The sequence below is a fragment of the Miniopterus schreibersii genome (assembly GCF_964146895.1).
Source record: "Miniopterus schreibersii genome assembly, chromosome: 17".
Classification (NCBI taxonomy): domain Eukaryota; kingdom Metazoa; phylum Chordata; class Mammalia; order Chiroptera; family Miniopteridae; genus Miniopterus; species Miniopterus schreibersii.
The window spans coordinates 2,972,260-2,988,728 of record NC_138117.1 but is presented as its reverse complement, the minus strand read 5'-3'; the positions used below and the strand labels follow the sequence as shown (position 1 = coordinate 2,988,728).

The 16,469-nt window shown below is 45.0% G+C and overlaps 1 protein-coding gene across 3 annotated transcripts in view; it reads left to right on the top strand.

Moving 5' to 3' along the window:
* RUNX1T1 (RUNX1 partner transcriptional co-repressor 1) overlaps nucleotides 1-16,469 on the top strand; it is a 120,461-nt gene that overhangs the window by 61,940 nt on the left and 42,052 nt on the right. For 2 of the 3 annotated variants that reach the window (XM_081117378.1, XM_081117379.1), the window contains exons 2-3: nucleotides 10,896-11,033; nucleotides 13,480-13,721. In XM_081117378.1, coding sequence (XP_080973504.1) covers nucleotides 10,896-11,033; nucleotides 13,480-13,721 — 380 coding nt within the window. Of the gene's footprint in view, nucleotides 1-8,794; nucleotides 8,864-10,895; nucleotides 11,034-13,479; nucleotides 13,722-16,469 lie in introns of those variants that run through there. The other variant, XM_081117380.1, reaches the window with a different exon arrangement.

Here is a 16,469-nt window from a genome sequence, read left to right as displayed (position 1 = left end):
CTCTCTCCCCCCGCCCCAGAGCTGTCGGCCAGCTCTCCATCCATGAGTCTGTCTCTGTTTTGCTTAGTAGTTCAGTTTGCTCATTAGATTCCACATATGAGTGAAATCAGATGGAACTTGTCTTTCTCTGACTGGCTCGTTTCACTCAGCATAGTGCCCCCCGGGCCCACCCATGCTGCCCCCGAGGGTGAGCTTTCCTTCCTTTTAGGGCCGAGTAGTATTCCACGGTGCAAATGCCCCGCAGCTGTTACCCACCCTTCTGCTGATGGGCACTCGGGCTGTTTCTAGATCTTGGCTATTGGAAATAATGCTGCTGTGAACATAGGGGTGCGTAAGTTCTCTGTGATTGGTGTTTGGGATTCTTAGGATATATTCCCAGAAGTGGGATCACTGGGTCACATGGCAGGTCAATATTTAATTTTTTGAGGAACCTCCCTGCTGCTTCCCACCATCTGCATTCCCACCAGCAGTGCCCCTAGGGTGCCCCTTCTCCCCACCCTCGCCAGCACTTGTTGTTTATTGACTTATTGATGATGGTCATTCTGGCAGGTGTGAGTGGTCTCTCATTGTGGGGTGTGCTTTTAGCATTTATCCTGTCTGCCTATTCAATCCTTTGCCCCCCTCTAGGTAACAACCACAGAATCACTAACAAGTCTCTGGCTGTTTTGTCGGAAACTAGCTTTGCTTTCTTCCTTGCCTACCATCTCCATTCATTCATTCATTCATTCATTCATTCATTCATTCATTCATTCATTCAAGGAATCTTTATCCAATGCCTCATACTGCAGGTACTCTTCCAAAGGCTGTGGAAACTGGAGGTAACAAAACGGGTGGAAAATTTTGGCTTTCATGAAGTTGACCTTGTGGCTGGGAGACATTCAAAGCAAGATAAATGTGTCAAGTACTAGCTGCTAATTGCTATGGAGGAAGGGAAGGGAAATTCCTCTAGACGGAGATGACCAAAACATTTTTTTAAGAAGATGGTTTTCTAGAAATAGTAACAGGTTAATATGGATTCACCTCATTCCCTTTTGCCCAAGTCTTAACCCAGGTTCATGCCCTTCCAAGGCGTGAAGTCATGTCAGGCTGTCCTCTCGGACTGGCTCCTTCTAGGAGCCCTGGCCCTGTTGTCATTGGCGTAGTTAGATGTTTACTGCTGACCTGGACTGAACGTGGCATTTTCTCCGGCTTCCTCAGAACTCACACCTCACTGATCTTAATCATTGGGTTTCAGATTTATTTTTCCTACCTGTTAGCTATCAAATGAAATTGTATGTAGACGCCCACTCTGTAAAACAAGTGAAAGATCCGAAGGGGAATGGGAGGTATTGAGAATAGTCCAGAGGCATTTTTCTCTCTTGTCCCTACTGTTTCAGGCTGCGTTGTCACCTCTGTCACCTCCACGAACCATGCTTTCTAACATAACATTTCAGAGATGTTGTCCACGGATGGCGTCCTTTGGGATGTCCTGTGGCTGAGCTTTCTGATGTGATGGCCATCAGCCACAACCATGTAGCCACGTTGCTGTGGCTCTTAAGCACTTGAACGGGACTAGTGCGGCTGAAGAACTTTTATATTTTATTTAACTTTAATTAGAATTGGAATGGCCACGTGTAACTAGTAATGGTGTTGGAAGGTGCCGTTCCAGTGTAATACTAACTCTGTAGATTTAACACCCGCTCAGTGTGTCTTTATGTCAGTTTTCCAGACCATGTATGATATAACATCAGTTTTAGGTCATGTTAAACTCTGAGGAGGCCTGGAATAAGCTGTGGCTTGTAACCTTGGACAAATTCTGCAACCCGCCTGGGCCTCGGCTCCTTTATATGAGGTGGGAAATTCTGAATACCTCTTCATGGGGAGATTTAAAATGAAATGAAGCGTGCAGAGCGGTTGGTACTGTGCCTGCAGTGCCCAGTGCCTGATCTTAGGTGATTTATCCTAATGAGTGTTTGTATAGTTTTTGCTTGTAAAAATAAAACATGCTCACCGTAGAACCTTTACATAAAAGAGAAAACAACAAGAAGAAATTAAGAAAATCGCCTGTAATTTTCTCATCTGTAGACAAGCAAGAGAAAAACTTCATGTGGACAAAGTTGTGTGTTTTTGATTCATAATATACTTTTCTCTTTGTTTTGAATGTGCGTATGTGTGACTACACTCATACTATTATTGTAAAAACACAGTGCTTTTAAAGACGAGGTCATATTTATATAAATTGCCTTGTAAAGTCTTTTTTCCCCTAATATGAAAGGTCTTAGGAAATATATTGTGATTACTGAAAGGCTTTTTTTTTTTCTTTAAAAAAAAAAAAATCTTTATTGATTTCAGAGAGAGGAGAAGGGAGAGAGAGAGATAGAAACATCCATGATGAGTGAGAGTCATTGATCGGCTGTCTCCTGCATGCCGCCGACTGGGGATCGAGCCCCAACCCGGGCATGTGCCCCGACAGAAAATCGAACCCCAATCGCCTGGATCCTGGGTCGACGCTCAACTGCTGAGCCACACTTGGCCGGGCTGAAAGGCATTTTAAAACTGGTGAATTTAATAACTTACTAGTGTTTTTTTCTAGAATTATCTTTGGGTACTTAATGTTTTCAGAATGTAGAAATTTTTTTTAGGATTCTTTTAGGATGCTGGAAAAAAATGTGTAGATGAATTTATCTTTAGTTAAAAGTCAAGTCTCTTGGAAATTCTAGGGTCTCAAAGTTGTGACCATAGGCATGACATATGGCATTATAGTAATGTATATTCATCTAAAATACTAGATTTATTGAGCACCTTCTATGTGTTAGGCACGGTGAAAAGTACTGGGAATATAAAAACATGTAAGATGTCATCACTGCCCTTAAGTAAATTACCATCTATCAGGAGGGACTGACCTGGGTTCTAAGTACAGTGTGATCAGTACTTAAAGGGATCTAGACAGTGGAATGGGGGAATAGGGGACAGTCTGGGCCAGCTGGGGAAGGAAAGGTTGTCAGCAAAGGGCTTCTGGCTGAAGTGACATGTGAATGGAGTTGTAAAGAAATGACAGACTTAACCAGGCGGCGGTGGGGTAAAGACTATTCTAGGAGAGGATGCAGTGTGATGGAAGCCTGAGAGAGACCCGGGCCATTGGAGAGCCACAGCGGTGCAATGTGGAGTCCTGTGGCGGGATGGCCTTGGATGGGAGAAATGAATGTGGCTCTGGAATGGTAGCAGGAGGCAGATGGGCCACAGCAGTCTTTCTGTGCCCTGTTAAGGCACGTGGACTTGATGTTTAACATTATGCTAGGTTTCTGAAGATTATTAAGAGGAGTGGGGCAAGATCTGTGATCACCTTTGACATATGTAGTCAAATGACTGGATGCCATTTGCAGATGGATAGAGATGAATAGTGCAGGGCAGGGAGTCGTTTAATGGGTTGTTGAACAGGCCCAGTGAATGATGATGGATGGTGAGCATTTGAACCCAGGCTGTTGAAATGAGTAGCCAGCTATCTGGTCTGCGTCTAGAACTAGGAAGGATGCTAGGGCTAGATTCATAGGTAAAGTTATCCACAGTGTGGCCACGGTGCGACCAGCACAGCGTACATGGAGTCACCAAGGAAAGGTATAAAGTGAAAGTTTAAAGAGGAATTACGAAATAACATGGGGAGAAAATGCCAGTAATTATCACAGAGGCAGAGAAAGGTGAGTCAGTAAGAGAGACTGAGAAGACAGAAAGGCCCGAGAAAAATGAGGGTGTTTGAATGATGGAATTCTGGAGACAGTAATGTCTTAGGAAGGAGGAAGTGGTGAGCAGTGTCACATGCCACAAAGATGCCAGATAAAGGATACAAGTAGTTTTGGATTAATACTGAAGAGACAATTGAGAAGAATTTCAGTTGGAGTTAGGACACCTTGATGCTACGTTCCAGGGTTAGTTTAGTCTGGACTCTTTGGTTTCAAGTGAAAAGTCAACTCAAACTAGGTTTCAGGTAAAGGAGGGATTGATTGACTAGGATCTGCAGATGGTTTGGAAGATACAAATTGCTGGAATTTTGATGATGCAACTAGCACCTAGGATTCAGTAAAATGAGGACCTTGACTTAGCTCTATCAGGATAATCTCTCACCACTTCTCTTTGTTTCTTTCTGCCTGCTAGTTGCCTTCTTCAATAAAGACATGCTTTCTAGCTATGGAGGAGGTCAATAAATAGTGTAGTCTTCTACCTCTGGAGTGGGATTGTTTTCCTTATCAATTCTGAATATAAAAGTCTTAGGGGATGGCTGAAATCGCCCATCTTGGACTGGGCGCTGTGCCTCCGCCAGTTGCTGGTATCTCGGGTACAAAGTCATGAAAGAACATGATGGCTCCCAAGATATGTATGAGATTAGAGGGTACGGCAGGTCCCATTACGGGGAGGGAAACTTCCTGGGCAATTTTGTAGGTGTCCACCACAAGGAGGTGTAAGATGGAATAGGAAATGGGGAAGCAGAGAAAGTGAGTGTAGATCACCCTTTCGAGAACCTGGGCTACGGAACTGAGTATTTTGATGGTAACTAAAGAGGGACAATTGGACATTGGTATGGTTATTTTATAACTAAATCATTGATGGAGATTTAGTAATGAGGATTGAAAGTGTATTTGAAAACAAGGTATACATGCTAATTTTAATGTTTATGGGAAAATTTTTATGCAGACATACATTTGTGGACATAGACATTTATGTGAACAGAGGAAGTCTGGTTATAATCGCCAATTTCAAAATAATTTTATTTGTGGTCACTTTATTGTCAGATGTATGTTCTGTGGGTAGTCTTATTTGTGTCTGGGATGATTGTATCTGCAGAAAGAAACCAGAGGATATGAGCTTTTGCGAAAGATTCTTGAGGTCATCAAAAGATCCTTAATTTTATAGGTAAGAAAAGTAGACTCCAGAGAAGTGAGGTGAAGGAGTCATTTACAGATACAGCATCAAAAGAAGAGGGACAGTTTCCTCCTTGGGTTTAGAGAGCGAAGGCGTCTTCCCTGGGACCTCTTCCATAGAGCACAGTGCCCTACTCTGAATCCTGTTGCTGACAAGGGAAATGTGCTAACGTTAATAACGTAAAACAAGGATCTGCCTCCAAGAATTGTGCATCTGAACAAAATCAGGGCTGTCCAGCAAGGAAGAGGAGAGCAGGGCTGTTGAGCAGGAACTCAACAGTGTCCGTACATAGCTAAGCCAAAGAGCTTATAGTTTTCTCTGTGGACAGTGGGGTGGATACTCCACAAAGTTTTAAATCAGGGAGTAGGTAAGATCAGATTTGTGTTTCTGAAATAACAATCTTCATAAAACACCTATGATGAGACATGATGTAGCAACAGGTCATTCCTACACTCCCCTAAAACAGCCTAACAAGTTAGGGAGTTGAAATGAATTTCCGGTCCCCGTATTTTCCCTCATTACCTCCATTTCATTCTCTCATTATATCTTTATATGCTGTTGTTGATGGTTGTGTATTTGTCTTTGGCCATGAAATTAGGGCTGATATCTTTGAACGGGCTATGACACAGGGAATGGATTTATAAAAGTTAGGAATGGAACCAACCTTCTTAAGATTCCATTTACTTCTTCTGGTTCCATTCAAGTTGCCTTCTGTCTTTACTGATCGGGGTATTGGGTGTGTAATACACATACATGACTGTTGTTCATATGGGCTGTGGGAAATTATAAAACAGTGTCAGGAAAGGCGGTGTGGCTGGTGCCTGGGGAAACGGGGGAGCTCCAGGGTGATGTGGCAGCGAGGAACGTGTGAGATGGGACAGGTCCTTCTAGGTGAAGGAGACAACAGCATCAAAGGGAGAGGCAGGGAAAACAGGGGATGCCAAGGTGCCCGTATAAATAGAGCGTAGCCTCAGGGCAAGGGCACGGAAATAAGGCCGTGAGTGGATCATGGAGCGGAAGGCACGAGAGAACGGAGCTCACACGTGCGGGCGCGTCATGTGCATTAGGCATTGCGCTCCCTCTTGGTGAGGCAGAGAGGATGCATCCCCATTCTATTTTTTGTGGTGTTTTGTTTTGTTTGTGGCTTTTTTTAATTCTCACCTGAGAACAGGCTTAGAGGAAGGGAAAGAGAGAGACAGACAGACATGGATCGGCTGCCTTCCGTACGTGCCCTGACTGGGGATTAAGCCTGTAGCCTGGGTATGTGCCCTGACAGGGAATCGAACCTGCAGCCTTTGGGTACACAGGATGCTGCTCAGCCAGCTGGGCCACTCCGGCCAGGCTGGGCGCCTCCTCTTCGGAGGGACCGAGGTTCAGGATAATTTCCTTGCCTGAGGACTTGACTTACTGGTAATTGTCGAGTCTACATTTGAAACCTAGAAATTCTCCTATTATGCCAAATATTCTTCCACCGTGTAACTGCGTCGGGTTTAAAATGTTAGCATTTCACGTTGATTCTCAGGCATTGTGGAATGAACATGACCGGACGTCCTCATCAGGGAAATAAGATGGTACCATTGCGGAGGCTGGTGGCCACCACTCCAGTCTCCATTAGTCTCTTGTCACATCTCACACCCAGACCCTGGAGTCGCTAAACCACTGTATTGTCAGAACTGTGACTGCCCTATTTTCCAGAAAAATAAAAATAAAATTCTGTACCCAGTGTTTTTCCTCCCTAATAGTCTTCTCTTTTTCATCAGCAGTACCTCGGTCCCACTTGGGATTAACCCTCTGTAGTGCGGACCTCCTACTGCCCTAACTAACACGTGTTCAGATAAGACTAACTCTGGACTAGCTACTAACTGACCAAGAAGTTCTCGATCCATTACACCTCTGGGGCATGGATAGTCTATGCTGACTGACGTGATAAGTAAACTCTGATGGAAAAAGATGGTCAGCCTACCAGCACTGAACTTTCTGTCTTTTTACGCTAATCATCTCTAGCGTGGTATGTAAACAAGGAACATGGAGCATGGCTATTCTTTATACTTTAAAAGCACATCTGGAACTGTTTGAACTAACGAAAAGTAAAATAAGTGCCACGGCAGATTATGGCATACCTTTTCCTTTTACTAAAAAACAAAAAAGGAAATGGAAAACACACCGCTTCTAGGAGACCCTGACACTGAAATGGTATCCGTAATGTATTTATATATGCCACACTTTCTTCCATGCTCCAGCCATCTTTCGTGCATGTGCGTTGGATGCGTGCCATGTGAGTTTAAATATTACCACGTACAGAAAGCCTTGTTTAGAAGTGGTGTGAACCATTAAGGCAAAGGCAAGGGCAGTTCTTTTGATTATACGGACCTCGCTGATCTGATAGAAATTGTTTCTTTTTTTCCCCCTTTTATCATTTTGTGTCCATCTGTCAATAAATATCTGCGTTTTCCCACGGCAACTAAAAATAGAAATTATGTGCAAGAACAATGTAATTTTCATGAACTTAAAAATTACATAAGAACTATTACAACAATATTGGTTTTAGTACATCTTCTAATTTGAAATGGAGTGAAATGCTTCTGTGGTTAAATCAGCTTTTTTTACTGTTTACTATAAAAATTTCAAGAATATATATTTCAAAATGTTTTTTTAATTCAAAACAAATGCAGCACAACTCAGCATACTTGAAACACATTTTCTGAATTTATTTTAAATCTTTTTACTCCAGAGAGTTTTGTGTGTGTGCGAGGGTTAGGCCTGACTGGTCATTTCACCATCTATCTCCATCCTGGATTGATTGCACTGAACAGCCTGGAATGAGTTACATATGGTCCCACTTTGTCGAACTTTGTAGGGCCCCTGGGTTGGAACTCCATTTGATCAGAGAAAAGCTAACCATCTCAGAAGTTTGGCTAATGTCGAAACCTTGGAGATCTGCGTATATTCCAGTTAGAATGTATACGTTCCTGTTAGGAGCTGTGGTGGTTTGCTGTGCATCGGCTTAGCTGTTACTGCTCCTAAAATAATGGATGAGCATTTCAAGAATTTAAAATCATCTGCCACCCGGCCAGCGTGGCTCAGCGGTGGAGCATCGACCTGTGATCCAGGAGATCGCGGTTCGATTCCAGGTCAGGGCACATGCCCAGGTTGCAGGCTTGACTCTCTCATCGCCGATGTTTCTGTCTCTCTCTCTCTGTCTCTCTCTGAAATCAATAAAGGCATATAAAAAAAAATCATTTCCCTACCTATTATGATGCTGCTGCTGCTGATTTTCTGGATAGAATTACGTCACAAATATGGACCAAGACACGTAATCAAAACGTCTTCAAATCAAAATCACGATATATGAAAATTTTTTAACACTGGACAGATGAAGACAGACCTACAAAGGTTATCTGAAGTCCGTAAAGCAACCCATTGTCATCTCTGTAGTATATTTTATGTCTTTTTTCTATTAAAAAAAATAAAGCATGTGGGTTTAAGGTACGTTTTCAAGCTTAGGTTCTGGTCAAGAGCTAGGCCAAGCGAAGGAAGGAGGGGCCCGGGTCCCCTAAGGCTCGGCGTCTAGCTGCCGAGGTTAACAGAGCTGCCCAGGGCCAGTTTCCCCTCCCTAGGCTCTGCTCCCCGTTTGGGTCCCTCTTCCTTCTCTGTCCCTTTACTCCTTCGCTTTTATTTTTCGGCGCCCGCCCCGCCCCCGCCCGCTGCCCCCCGTCTGCGCTGCGCGGCCTGTGTATCTGGCCTGGCTTCCCTCACAGTTCAGCCTGAGTGTGAGCCGAATGGAAACCAGATGGGCCAGCAGTTCCCACTGTTATCTCCCAGCTGACTCTGGCAGGCCTCCCCCAGCCCTCCTTCCTCCGCAGGACAGAAATATTTGCCTTTATTTAGGGTGACTGGGATCGGCCGCGGCACCTTTCCCCGGCTGCAGCGCCGCAGAGCCGGGGGGCCCCTGTCGCCGAGGGTGGTGGAGGTGAGTGGGCTGTGTAAGGCGTTTCACCGTCGGAGGAGGGGTTGGAAACCTGCCTAACTTGTGTGTTTTTCTAGAATACTTGATTTACTGATACCGGGTTTCTGGTTGGTTTTTGTTAATCCTACCCCAGGATATTTTTCCACTGATTTTCAGAAAGAGAGGGAGGGAAGGAGGGAGGGAGAGAGACATCGATTGGCTGCCTCCCTCACGTGCCCCAACCAGGGCCGGGGATCGAACCTGCAACCCAGGTACATGCCCTTGACCAGAGTCAAACCTGCAACCCTCGGGTGCGTGGGCAGAGGCTCTAACCACTGAGCCACACCGGCCAGGGCTACCGATCCTGCTTCTTCAACGATGGGGAATAGCAATAGGAGGACAGTTTTTAACAGGGAGGTAAAGGCGGAGACGCCCTCCCTCGGTGCTTTTACCGTCACCTCCGCAGAGCACACTCACTCGGGGGGGACACTCGCTGCGATTCAGACGGCAGCTAGAGAAGAGCAGATAGGACCCCATCCTGGTACCGGATCACCCTCAGGACGCGCCTGTGAGAATGGCGATGGTCCCTCCTCTGGCTTCCTCTTCCCCAGGATGGTGTCCGCATAGTGTCAGCTCTGTCGTATCGTGTTCTGGCGCGACCCACGCCGTGTGAAACTGCTTTGGATAAAGTGAGGTCGTTCTGGAGTTGTCACAGTGGTAATTTGGCCTTTCCATTTCCTCTTCATCGCTGACTTTTAAGTTATTTTGAGTAATTAACTCTGTCCCCATGTGGTTATATTTTAAAAGACCCATTCTTTGTCAACTGTCTACGTTACTTTTCAGAAAGTCAAAGTGGGACATATCTGTGTCTAAGGCTGCAGAAGGTGCCTTGAACGTGTTTGGTGTATGTGTGACATATGTGTGTGTGTGTGTGGGCACCTCTGCACATGTTTGTGGAAAACTGGATCTAAAGAAACAAACAGAAACTTCTATTTTTTACTGGAGATTTGACAAATAGATTAGATCAAGGGAAAAAGTTTAGAATTCCAAGGGAGGAGTACACTGAGTAGAAATCAGCCCTGAAGTGCCAATGCTCATGACTGGCTCATCAGAAAATCTCTCCATAGCCGTCACCTACTCATGAAAAACATAAATGGGGGGGTCTCTGGTTCTTTTTAGTTTTCAGTTTGGAACTTTGCTGCTTCTGCCTGAGATTATTAATTGAAATATCAGCCTCATGTTTTTGAAGTGCTGGGTCATAAACTCACAAATTCTAAGTAAATAATAGCTTGACTTTGTTGTGTGACATATGACATTTGTGTAGTGGGGATTTTTCAAATAGGGCAGAAAAAACTGAAGGGAGGTGTGTGTCCTGGAGACATAATCGGCTTCATCTCACAGGCCAGAGAACTAAGTATGGAAAGGGGACGATAAGAGTTATAAAAATCACCAAATGGCCTGGCTGGTGCGGCTCAGTGGTTGAGTGTCGACCTATGAACCAGGAGGTCACAGTTGGATTCCCGGTCAGGGCACAGGCCCGGGTTTCAGCAGAATCCCCAGTGGGGGGCGTGCAGGAGGCAGCCAGTCAGTGACTCTCTTTCATCATTGATGTTTCTATCTTTCCCTCTCTTTTCCTCTCCCTGAAATCAATAAAGATATATATTTTTTAAAAATCACCAAACGCTGACTCCTGCCGGTATTTCACCTGCATAGCGGAACTTGAGATCCGCGTCATTTCCAAGCTGCACGAGGGGCTCATGACCATCCCACCTCGTCAGTTCTTTACCTCCTGCTGACGTCGGCTTCTGCTTTGAGCAGCATCTGCCCCACCCAGAAACAGCAGTAGGATGTAAGATAACCGGTTACACATGAGATCCTGCCATCTGGGCCACCCCTGCTTAGGTGGGGTCTGGATGATCAGGTCCTGACTTAAACTCCAGTAGAGGAGCCTGTTCTATTGACAGAAGATGTTGGATTTCTTCTGTTTGCTTGTAAGAAAAGTGAACCCCACTTTAAAAACCGAGGTGCTTAACATGTTCGTGGTGGCATCCCCCAGATCGGACTGAGAAGCACTCCACGATGCCAGACTCACCTGTGGATGTGAAGACTCCATCCAGGCTGACTCCTCCCACGATGCCACCGCCCCCCACAACTCAAGGAGCCCCAAGAACCAGTTCATTTACGCCGACAACACGTGAGTAGACGCTTCTGCGTTTCCTGCTTTCATTTGGAAGTTTAAAAGGTTTTGTGCAGATAACAATGAAGAGAAAAGGTCCAGCATCAATGAATTATGCAGAAATGAAGGAAAAAAGCATTTGTTTTCCAGTGAGTAGGTACTGGGTACAGATGTGTCGTGTCTTAGGTGTAATTTGTATGGCTGCCGATATTTGCCTGCCTTTCACGATTGCTTCAAAAACGTATTTTACTGTGATTTCAGTGAGTGAAGAACATGACATTTGGTCTGTAACTTGAGATGTTACCATTATAACTTTTTAAAAAAAATGTATGTTTTTGTTGATTTTAGAGAGAGGAAGGGAGAGGGAGAGAGAGAGAAATATCAATGAGTCGTTGATCGACTGCCTCCTGCACGCTCCCTACTGGGGATCGAGCCCACCACCCGGGCATGTGCCCCGACTGGGGATCGAGCCATGATCTCCTTGATCATAGATTGATGTTCAACCGCTGAGCCACACCGGCCGGACACCACTATAACTTTTAATTCGACTTCATGTGGAGCTTCTTGTTTTAGTTTGTTCATTTTGACTGGAACAGGTCAATAATTATTTCCAGGTTACATCTGATCTTCTAATACTGTTTTCTTCTGTTATTCACAAGTCATTTTAAAATCTAACAGTTTTAGGTTACAGTGTTAAAAATCTAGCATTTACATGCACACCAAGACTTGACACAGCCATTGCACATGGAAAACATTTGAAATAAGAAGCATCCTTCTTGTCTGGAAACTGTCAGACTCCAGGAGACCTTCACTCCAGCCCATCCTGGCTCAGGTCTCGTGTCCCGAGTCAGTGCAGTGTGTTGCTTTCTGTGTCACACACGGAGAGGACAGAGTCGCAGCTTCCTTTCCTTTCCTGTATATCCTCATAGGGACAGCGGGCAGCTTTGTTTCCATCGCTCCCAACGTCTTGGTTACTTGTCATCAGGAGTTTGTGAAACGAATGCATGCTCTCTGGTGCAGATAGTAGTATTTATGGACCATGTGCCATCAAATCCATATGAATGGAAAAAAACAAAACAGGCAGAAATAGGTTCCTGGGATTACGAAGGATCTACAAAATGCACATCCCAGACTGTGCAGTGTCGCATCGCCATTCAGAAGACCTTTTCCACTGCGGGAGGAGCAGGAGGCTGCCCAGCGCCAAGTCGAAACCCTGTCTGTCATCTCGTATTTGTTGTTATCCAAAACCATAGCGACAGGCATGTGGCCCTGGTGAGAAGTCCTAGGAGCTATCATTTCTTGACAGGCTGCTTTGGTGCTCATTTAGGACAAGAGGCCTTTTTTTTTTTTTTTTTTTTTTTTTACTATCCTGAAACTTTAAGAATAATAGAATACTTAGAACATCATCAAACTGTTGTTGGAGATAGTTTATCAAAATTATATCTAAAAATGTGTTTGGATAAGATCAGTTTGTCAAATCAATTGATCTAACATTATAAAAACCAGCATTTTCTTCAGTGAGAAATGTGCCGATCTTTCTAGCCTTCTAGTTACGGATTCTCATCTTGATGTCCAAGTAAATATTATCAGAAATGAATTTACCGAATTTCCACCAACTGTTATGAATGGGATAGCGATGTGCCCTGTGAGTTTCTTGACGTCACATCCTTGGTGATTACCGTATCCATATTGGCTTCTTACATAAAACGTGTATTTTTCCCTAAAGAAGTGGTTAAGAAACGTGAGGGGGAGAAAATAGCCTTCTAATTGGGTGGTATGAGGTTGAAGCTTGAAAGTCCGATCTTTATAAACATAGCTGTCAGTTGTGTGTATAAAACATGATTAAAAATGTTCAGCGATAAATTTAGTCTCCACCAAATGTACACTTTCTCTAGGGGAGCGGCTCGGAGAGGAATAGCCCTGCCGCACTGATGTAAGCTGGTGACAAAAGGCTGACATCCGAGCGCTGTGTGCTCCGTTTGAAGTGTTTCAGGTGGTGGGCAGATGTGCGCTTGGGAGGCAGGGCTGCTGTGTCGCCGCCCGGGCCGTTGGTGCCGGCTTCTGTGCGGGACGCCCCAGGCAGCGGGAGGCGTGGGCCCATCTAGTGAGACCGTACCCCAGCCTGTGACGTCAAAGCATTGTACCAGAAAGCTCCAGCAGCGCTGTTGCTTTTCTAACTTTAAATAATTCCTTTATGCTTCAGTTATAACAGGGAATATAGTCAGTGATACCATCGTGACCCCGAGTGGCGTCGGGCGGGCACTGGATTTTCGGGGCGATCGCTTTGTAAGGCGCCTGACTGTCCAGTCGCTGGGTTGTGCGCCCGCGACGAATACAACATTGTACGCAACGGTTTTTAAACGGCCAGATTCGCCCGGCTTGCAGGGAAGGGAAGGCGGCTGCGGCTGTCCCGGGCCCTTCCCGTGGGTTGATTTTCCTCTGTCTGATTTTGTGCCCCCGGCAGTGACGAACGGCACGAGCCACTCGCCCACGGCCTTGAACGGCGCGCCCTCGCCGCCCAGCGGCTTCAGCAACGGGCCCTCGTCGTCCAGCTCCTCGTCGCTGGCCAACCAGCAGCTGCCCCCGGCCTGCGGCGCCCGGCAGCTCAGCAAGCTCAAGCGCTTCCTCACCACGCTGCAGCAGTTCGGCAACGACATCTCGCCCGAGATCGGCGAGCGGGTGCGCACCCTCGTCCTGGGCCTGGTGGTAAGCAGGGGCCCGCCGCCCCCTGGGGTCGGGGGGCGCGAGGGCGGAGCCCCGGGTGCACCCTCCTTCCCCCCAGGAGCTTCCTTCCCCTAGTTCTTACTGCTGGAGATTGCACCCAAGCCTGTGGTTCCGTGACAGGCCTTAAACTCTGCGCCGTGGCTCAGGGGTTGAGCGTCGACCTAGGATCCAGGAGGTCACGGTTCGATTCCCGGTCAGGGCCCAGGCCAGGGTTGCGGGCTCGATCCCCAGCAGGGGGCGTGCAGGAGGCGGCCAATCGATGACTCTCATCATTGATGTTTCTCTCTCTCTCCCTCTCCCTCCCTCTCTCTGAAATCAATAAAGACACATAAATTTTTTTTTTTTAAATCTGCATTGTGTGTTGACCCCCACCATGGTTCCTGTTGCTGTTGGACTAATAAAGACACGGCTCTGTGAATGTATTGTTCAGTCGGCCACAAATGTGCACATGTGTATAAAATTCAGAGTATGTCCCCCTGGCCTCGCTAGTGCTTTCAGCAATGACAGAATGTTTCTGGGACGTTAATGAGTCACTTAATCTAAGTGGGTGCTCTTTTAACTTAGTTGCTTTGGGGGACTTTTATTGGCCTAGATGAATTAGAATTTTTTTATTATTATTATTTTAAAATATGTCTTTATTGATTTCAGAGAAAGGAAGGGAGAGAGAGATATAGAAACATCAATGATGAGAGAATCATTGATCGGCTGCCTCCTGCACGCCCCCTACCATGGGTCGAGCCTGAAACCTGAGCATGTGCCCTGCCCAGGAATCAAACCGTGATCTCCTGGTTCTACATGTTAACGCTCAACCACTGAGTCACACCAACCAGGCTGAATTAGAATTTATAACAGATACATTCTTCTTTTATGTGTTCTCATTTTTAGGGCTAATAACATTAAAAATTGTTTATTGTGGTGAGATCTATGTAACATAGAACTTACCATTTTAACTATTTCTGAGTGAACATTCAGTTCAGTGGCATCAAGTACATTCACTGTTGTGTACCCATCACCACCATCCATCTCCAGAACTTTTTCATCACCCTAAACTGAACCTCTGTACCCATAAAACAGTAACACCCCAACTTGATCTCCCCTCAATCCCTGCAACCACTGGTTGGTCTTTGGATAGAAGCACTTCTTTGTTGTAGGTAGAGTTACTTAAGTGATTAGTTTGAGGACAGAAGTGTTGATTTGGGAACATTACAGTATATTCTATACACTGTCACACTAGGAATGAGAACATATATCAGTTTTTAGGGCCCTGAATCCCTTTTGCGTTTACGTGATTCCATATATACAGGAAGGATTTTCATTGAGGAAGGTGGTTTTCGCATAGCGAACCGAGTCACGGAGAAGTTATGAGTCACATATTCTCTTCTTTTATTATCCGGGCTTATGGGGGGACTGAGATTCGGGTGATAGGCAGCAGTCTCCTGTTCCTTGAAATAGACCATTTATTTTTATTACTTGGATTTATCAAGGGCAGAGACATACCAGTTGTGTTCTGTCAAAGAAGTTCCAGAATGAGAAGTCTGGCTGGGAGTCTGGCGCAGTAGACGTGCTTCGAATCGCAGCATCTCACGTTGACAGAGATTCTGCAGTTCAGCTTTCAGTGTTGCCTCGCCTGCTCTGCGCTCTAAGAACAAAAGCCTCACGTTCGCCGCCATCCATCACCCTCACCTTGTACCCCTGCAGGACAGGGAGGTGACACTGACAGAAGGATTTCAGCAGCTGTAGTTACCTTTGTCAGTCCCTTATCTTTCCATTTTATTCATCCTTGGGTTTTGCATAACAGGCTTTTCAACACCTAAATAAATTAGACCGAAGGACCACAGAGTAAATTCAGAGCAGTAATTGTATTAAGAAAATGGTGACTATGAGTAAAAACTTCGTTTGACAACTGCTTTATAAATTTGGTATGTCTTTAACAGTAGTTTCCATAACTTTAAATGTGGAAAAATTTGGTGGCATACTTTTGATGGCAATACTTTTAAAATATATTTATGTATCTGAAAAGCCTATAGAGATAAGTTGGGGGAAACATTCATTAATAGTGCTCTGTACTTAATAGGCAGGCTGTGAGCATAGGTCAAGTGAGGGAATGAATAGATGATGGATTTTGTTTTGAGCATTGAATACATGCTGTTTTATTCAAGTCTTGGGGCCATCCTTTGAGATAGTGAGTTTTATACACATTTTATATGTAGGGAAACTGAGGTTTGCAGGAGTAAAATGCACAAGGCCACTCGAATGGTAGTGACAGGCCTGTGATTGGCACTCAGGTAGTAAATCATGATGAATCTCTTTATGCTGGCATTTAGACAGAGTTAAGAATATTAGTAACTGTTTTAATGTGCAAAACATGACCAGTGAGGCTTTTGAAAATGAGCCACAGAAACAAAATGGGGGAGCAGTGAAAAAGGTAAAGGTGGCCAAATATATGGTCATGGAAGATGACTTGGCTTTGGCTGTCAGGCACACAATGCAATGCACAGGTCATGTATCATGGAAATCTACACTTAAATCTATATATGTCAGCCCAATAAATTTAATTAATTAAAAATGTAAAAGTATTTATTAACTGAAAAAAAAGAAATAAAAGATTTTTATAAAAGGACTCCCTGGCCTCTATTATCACAGGTAGGAACCTAGTGTTTATTCATAGATTCATGATAATATGTTTTTACTTTGGGCGTATAGAAAGCTTAGAACTTGGTACCCCATACT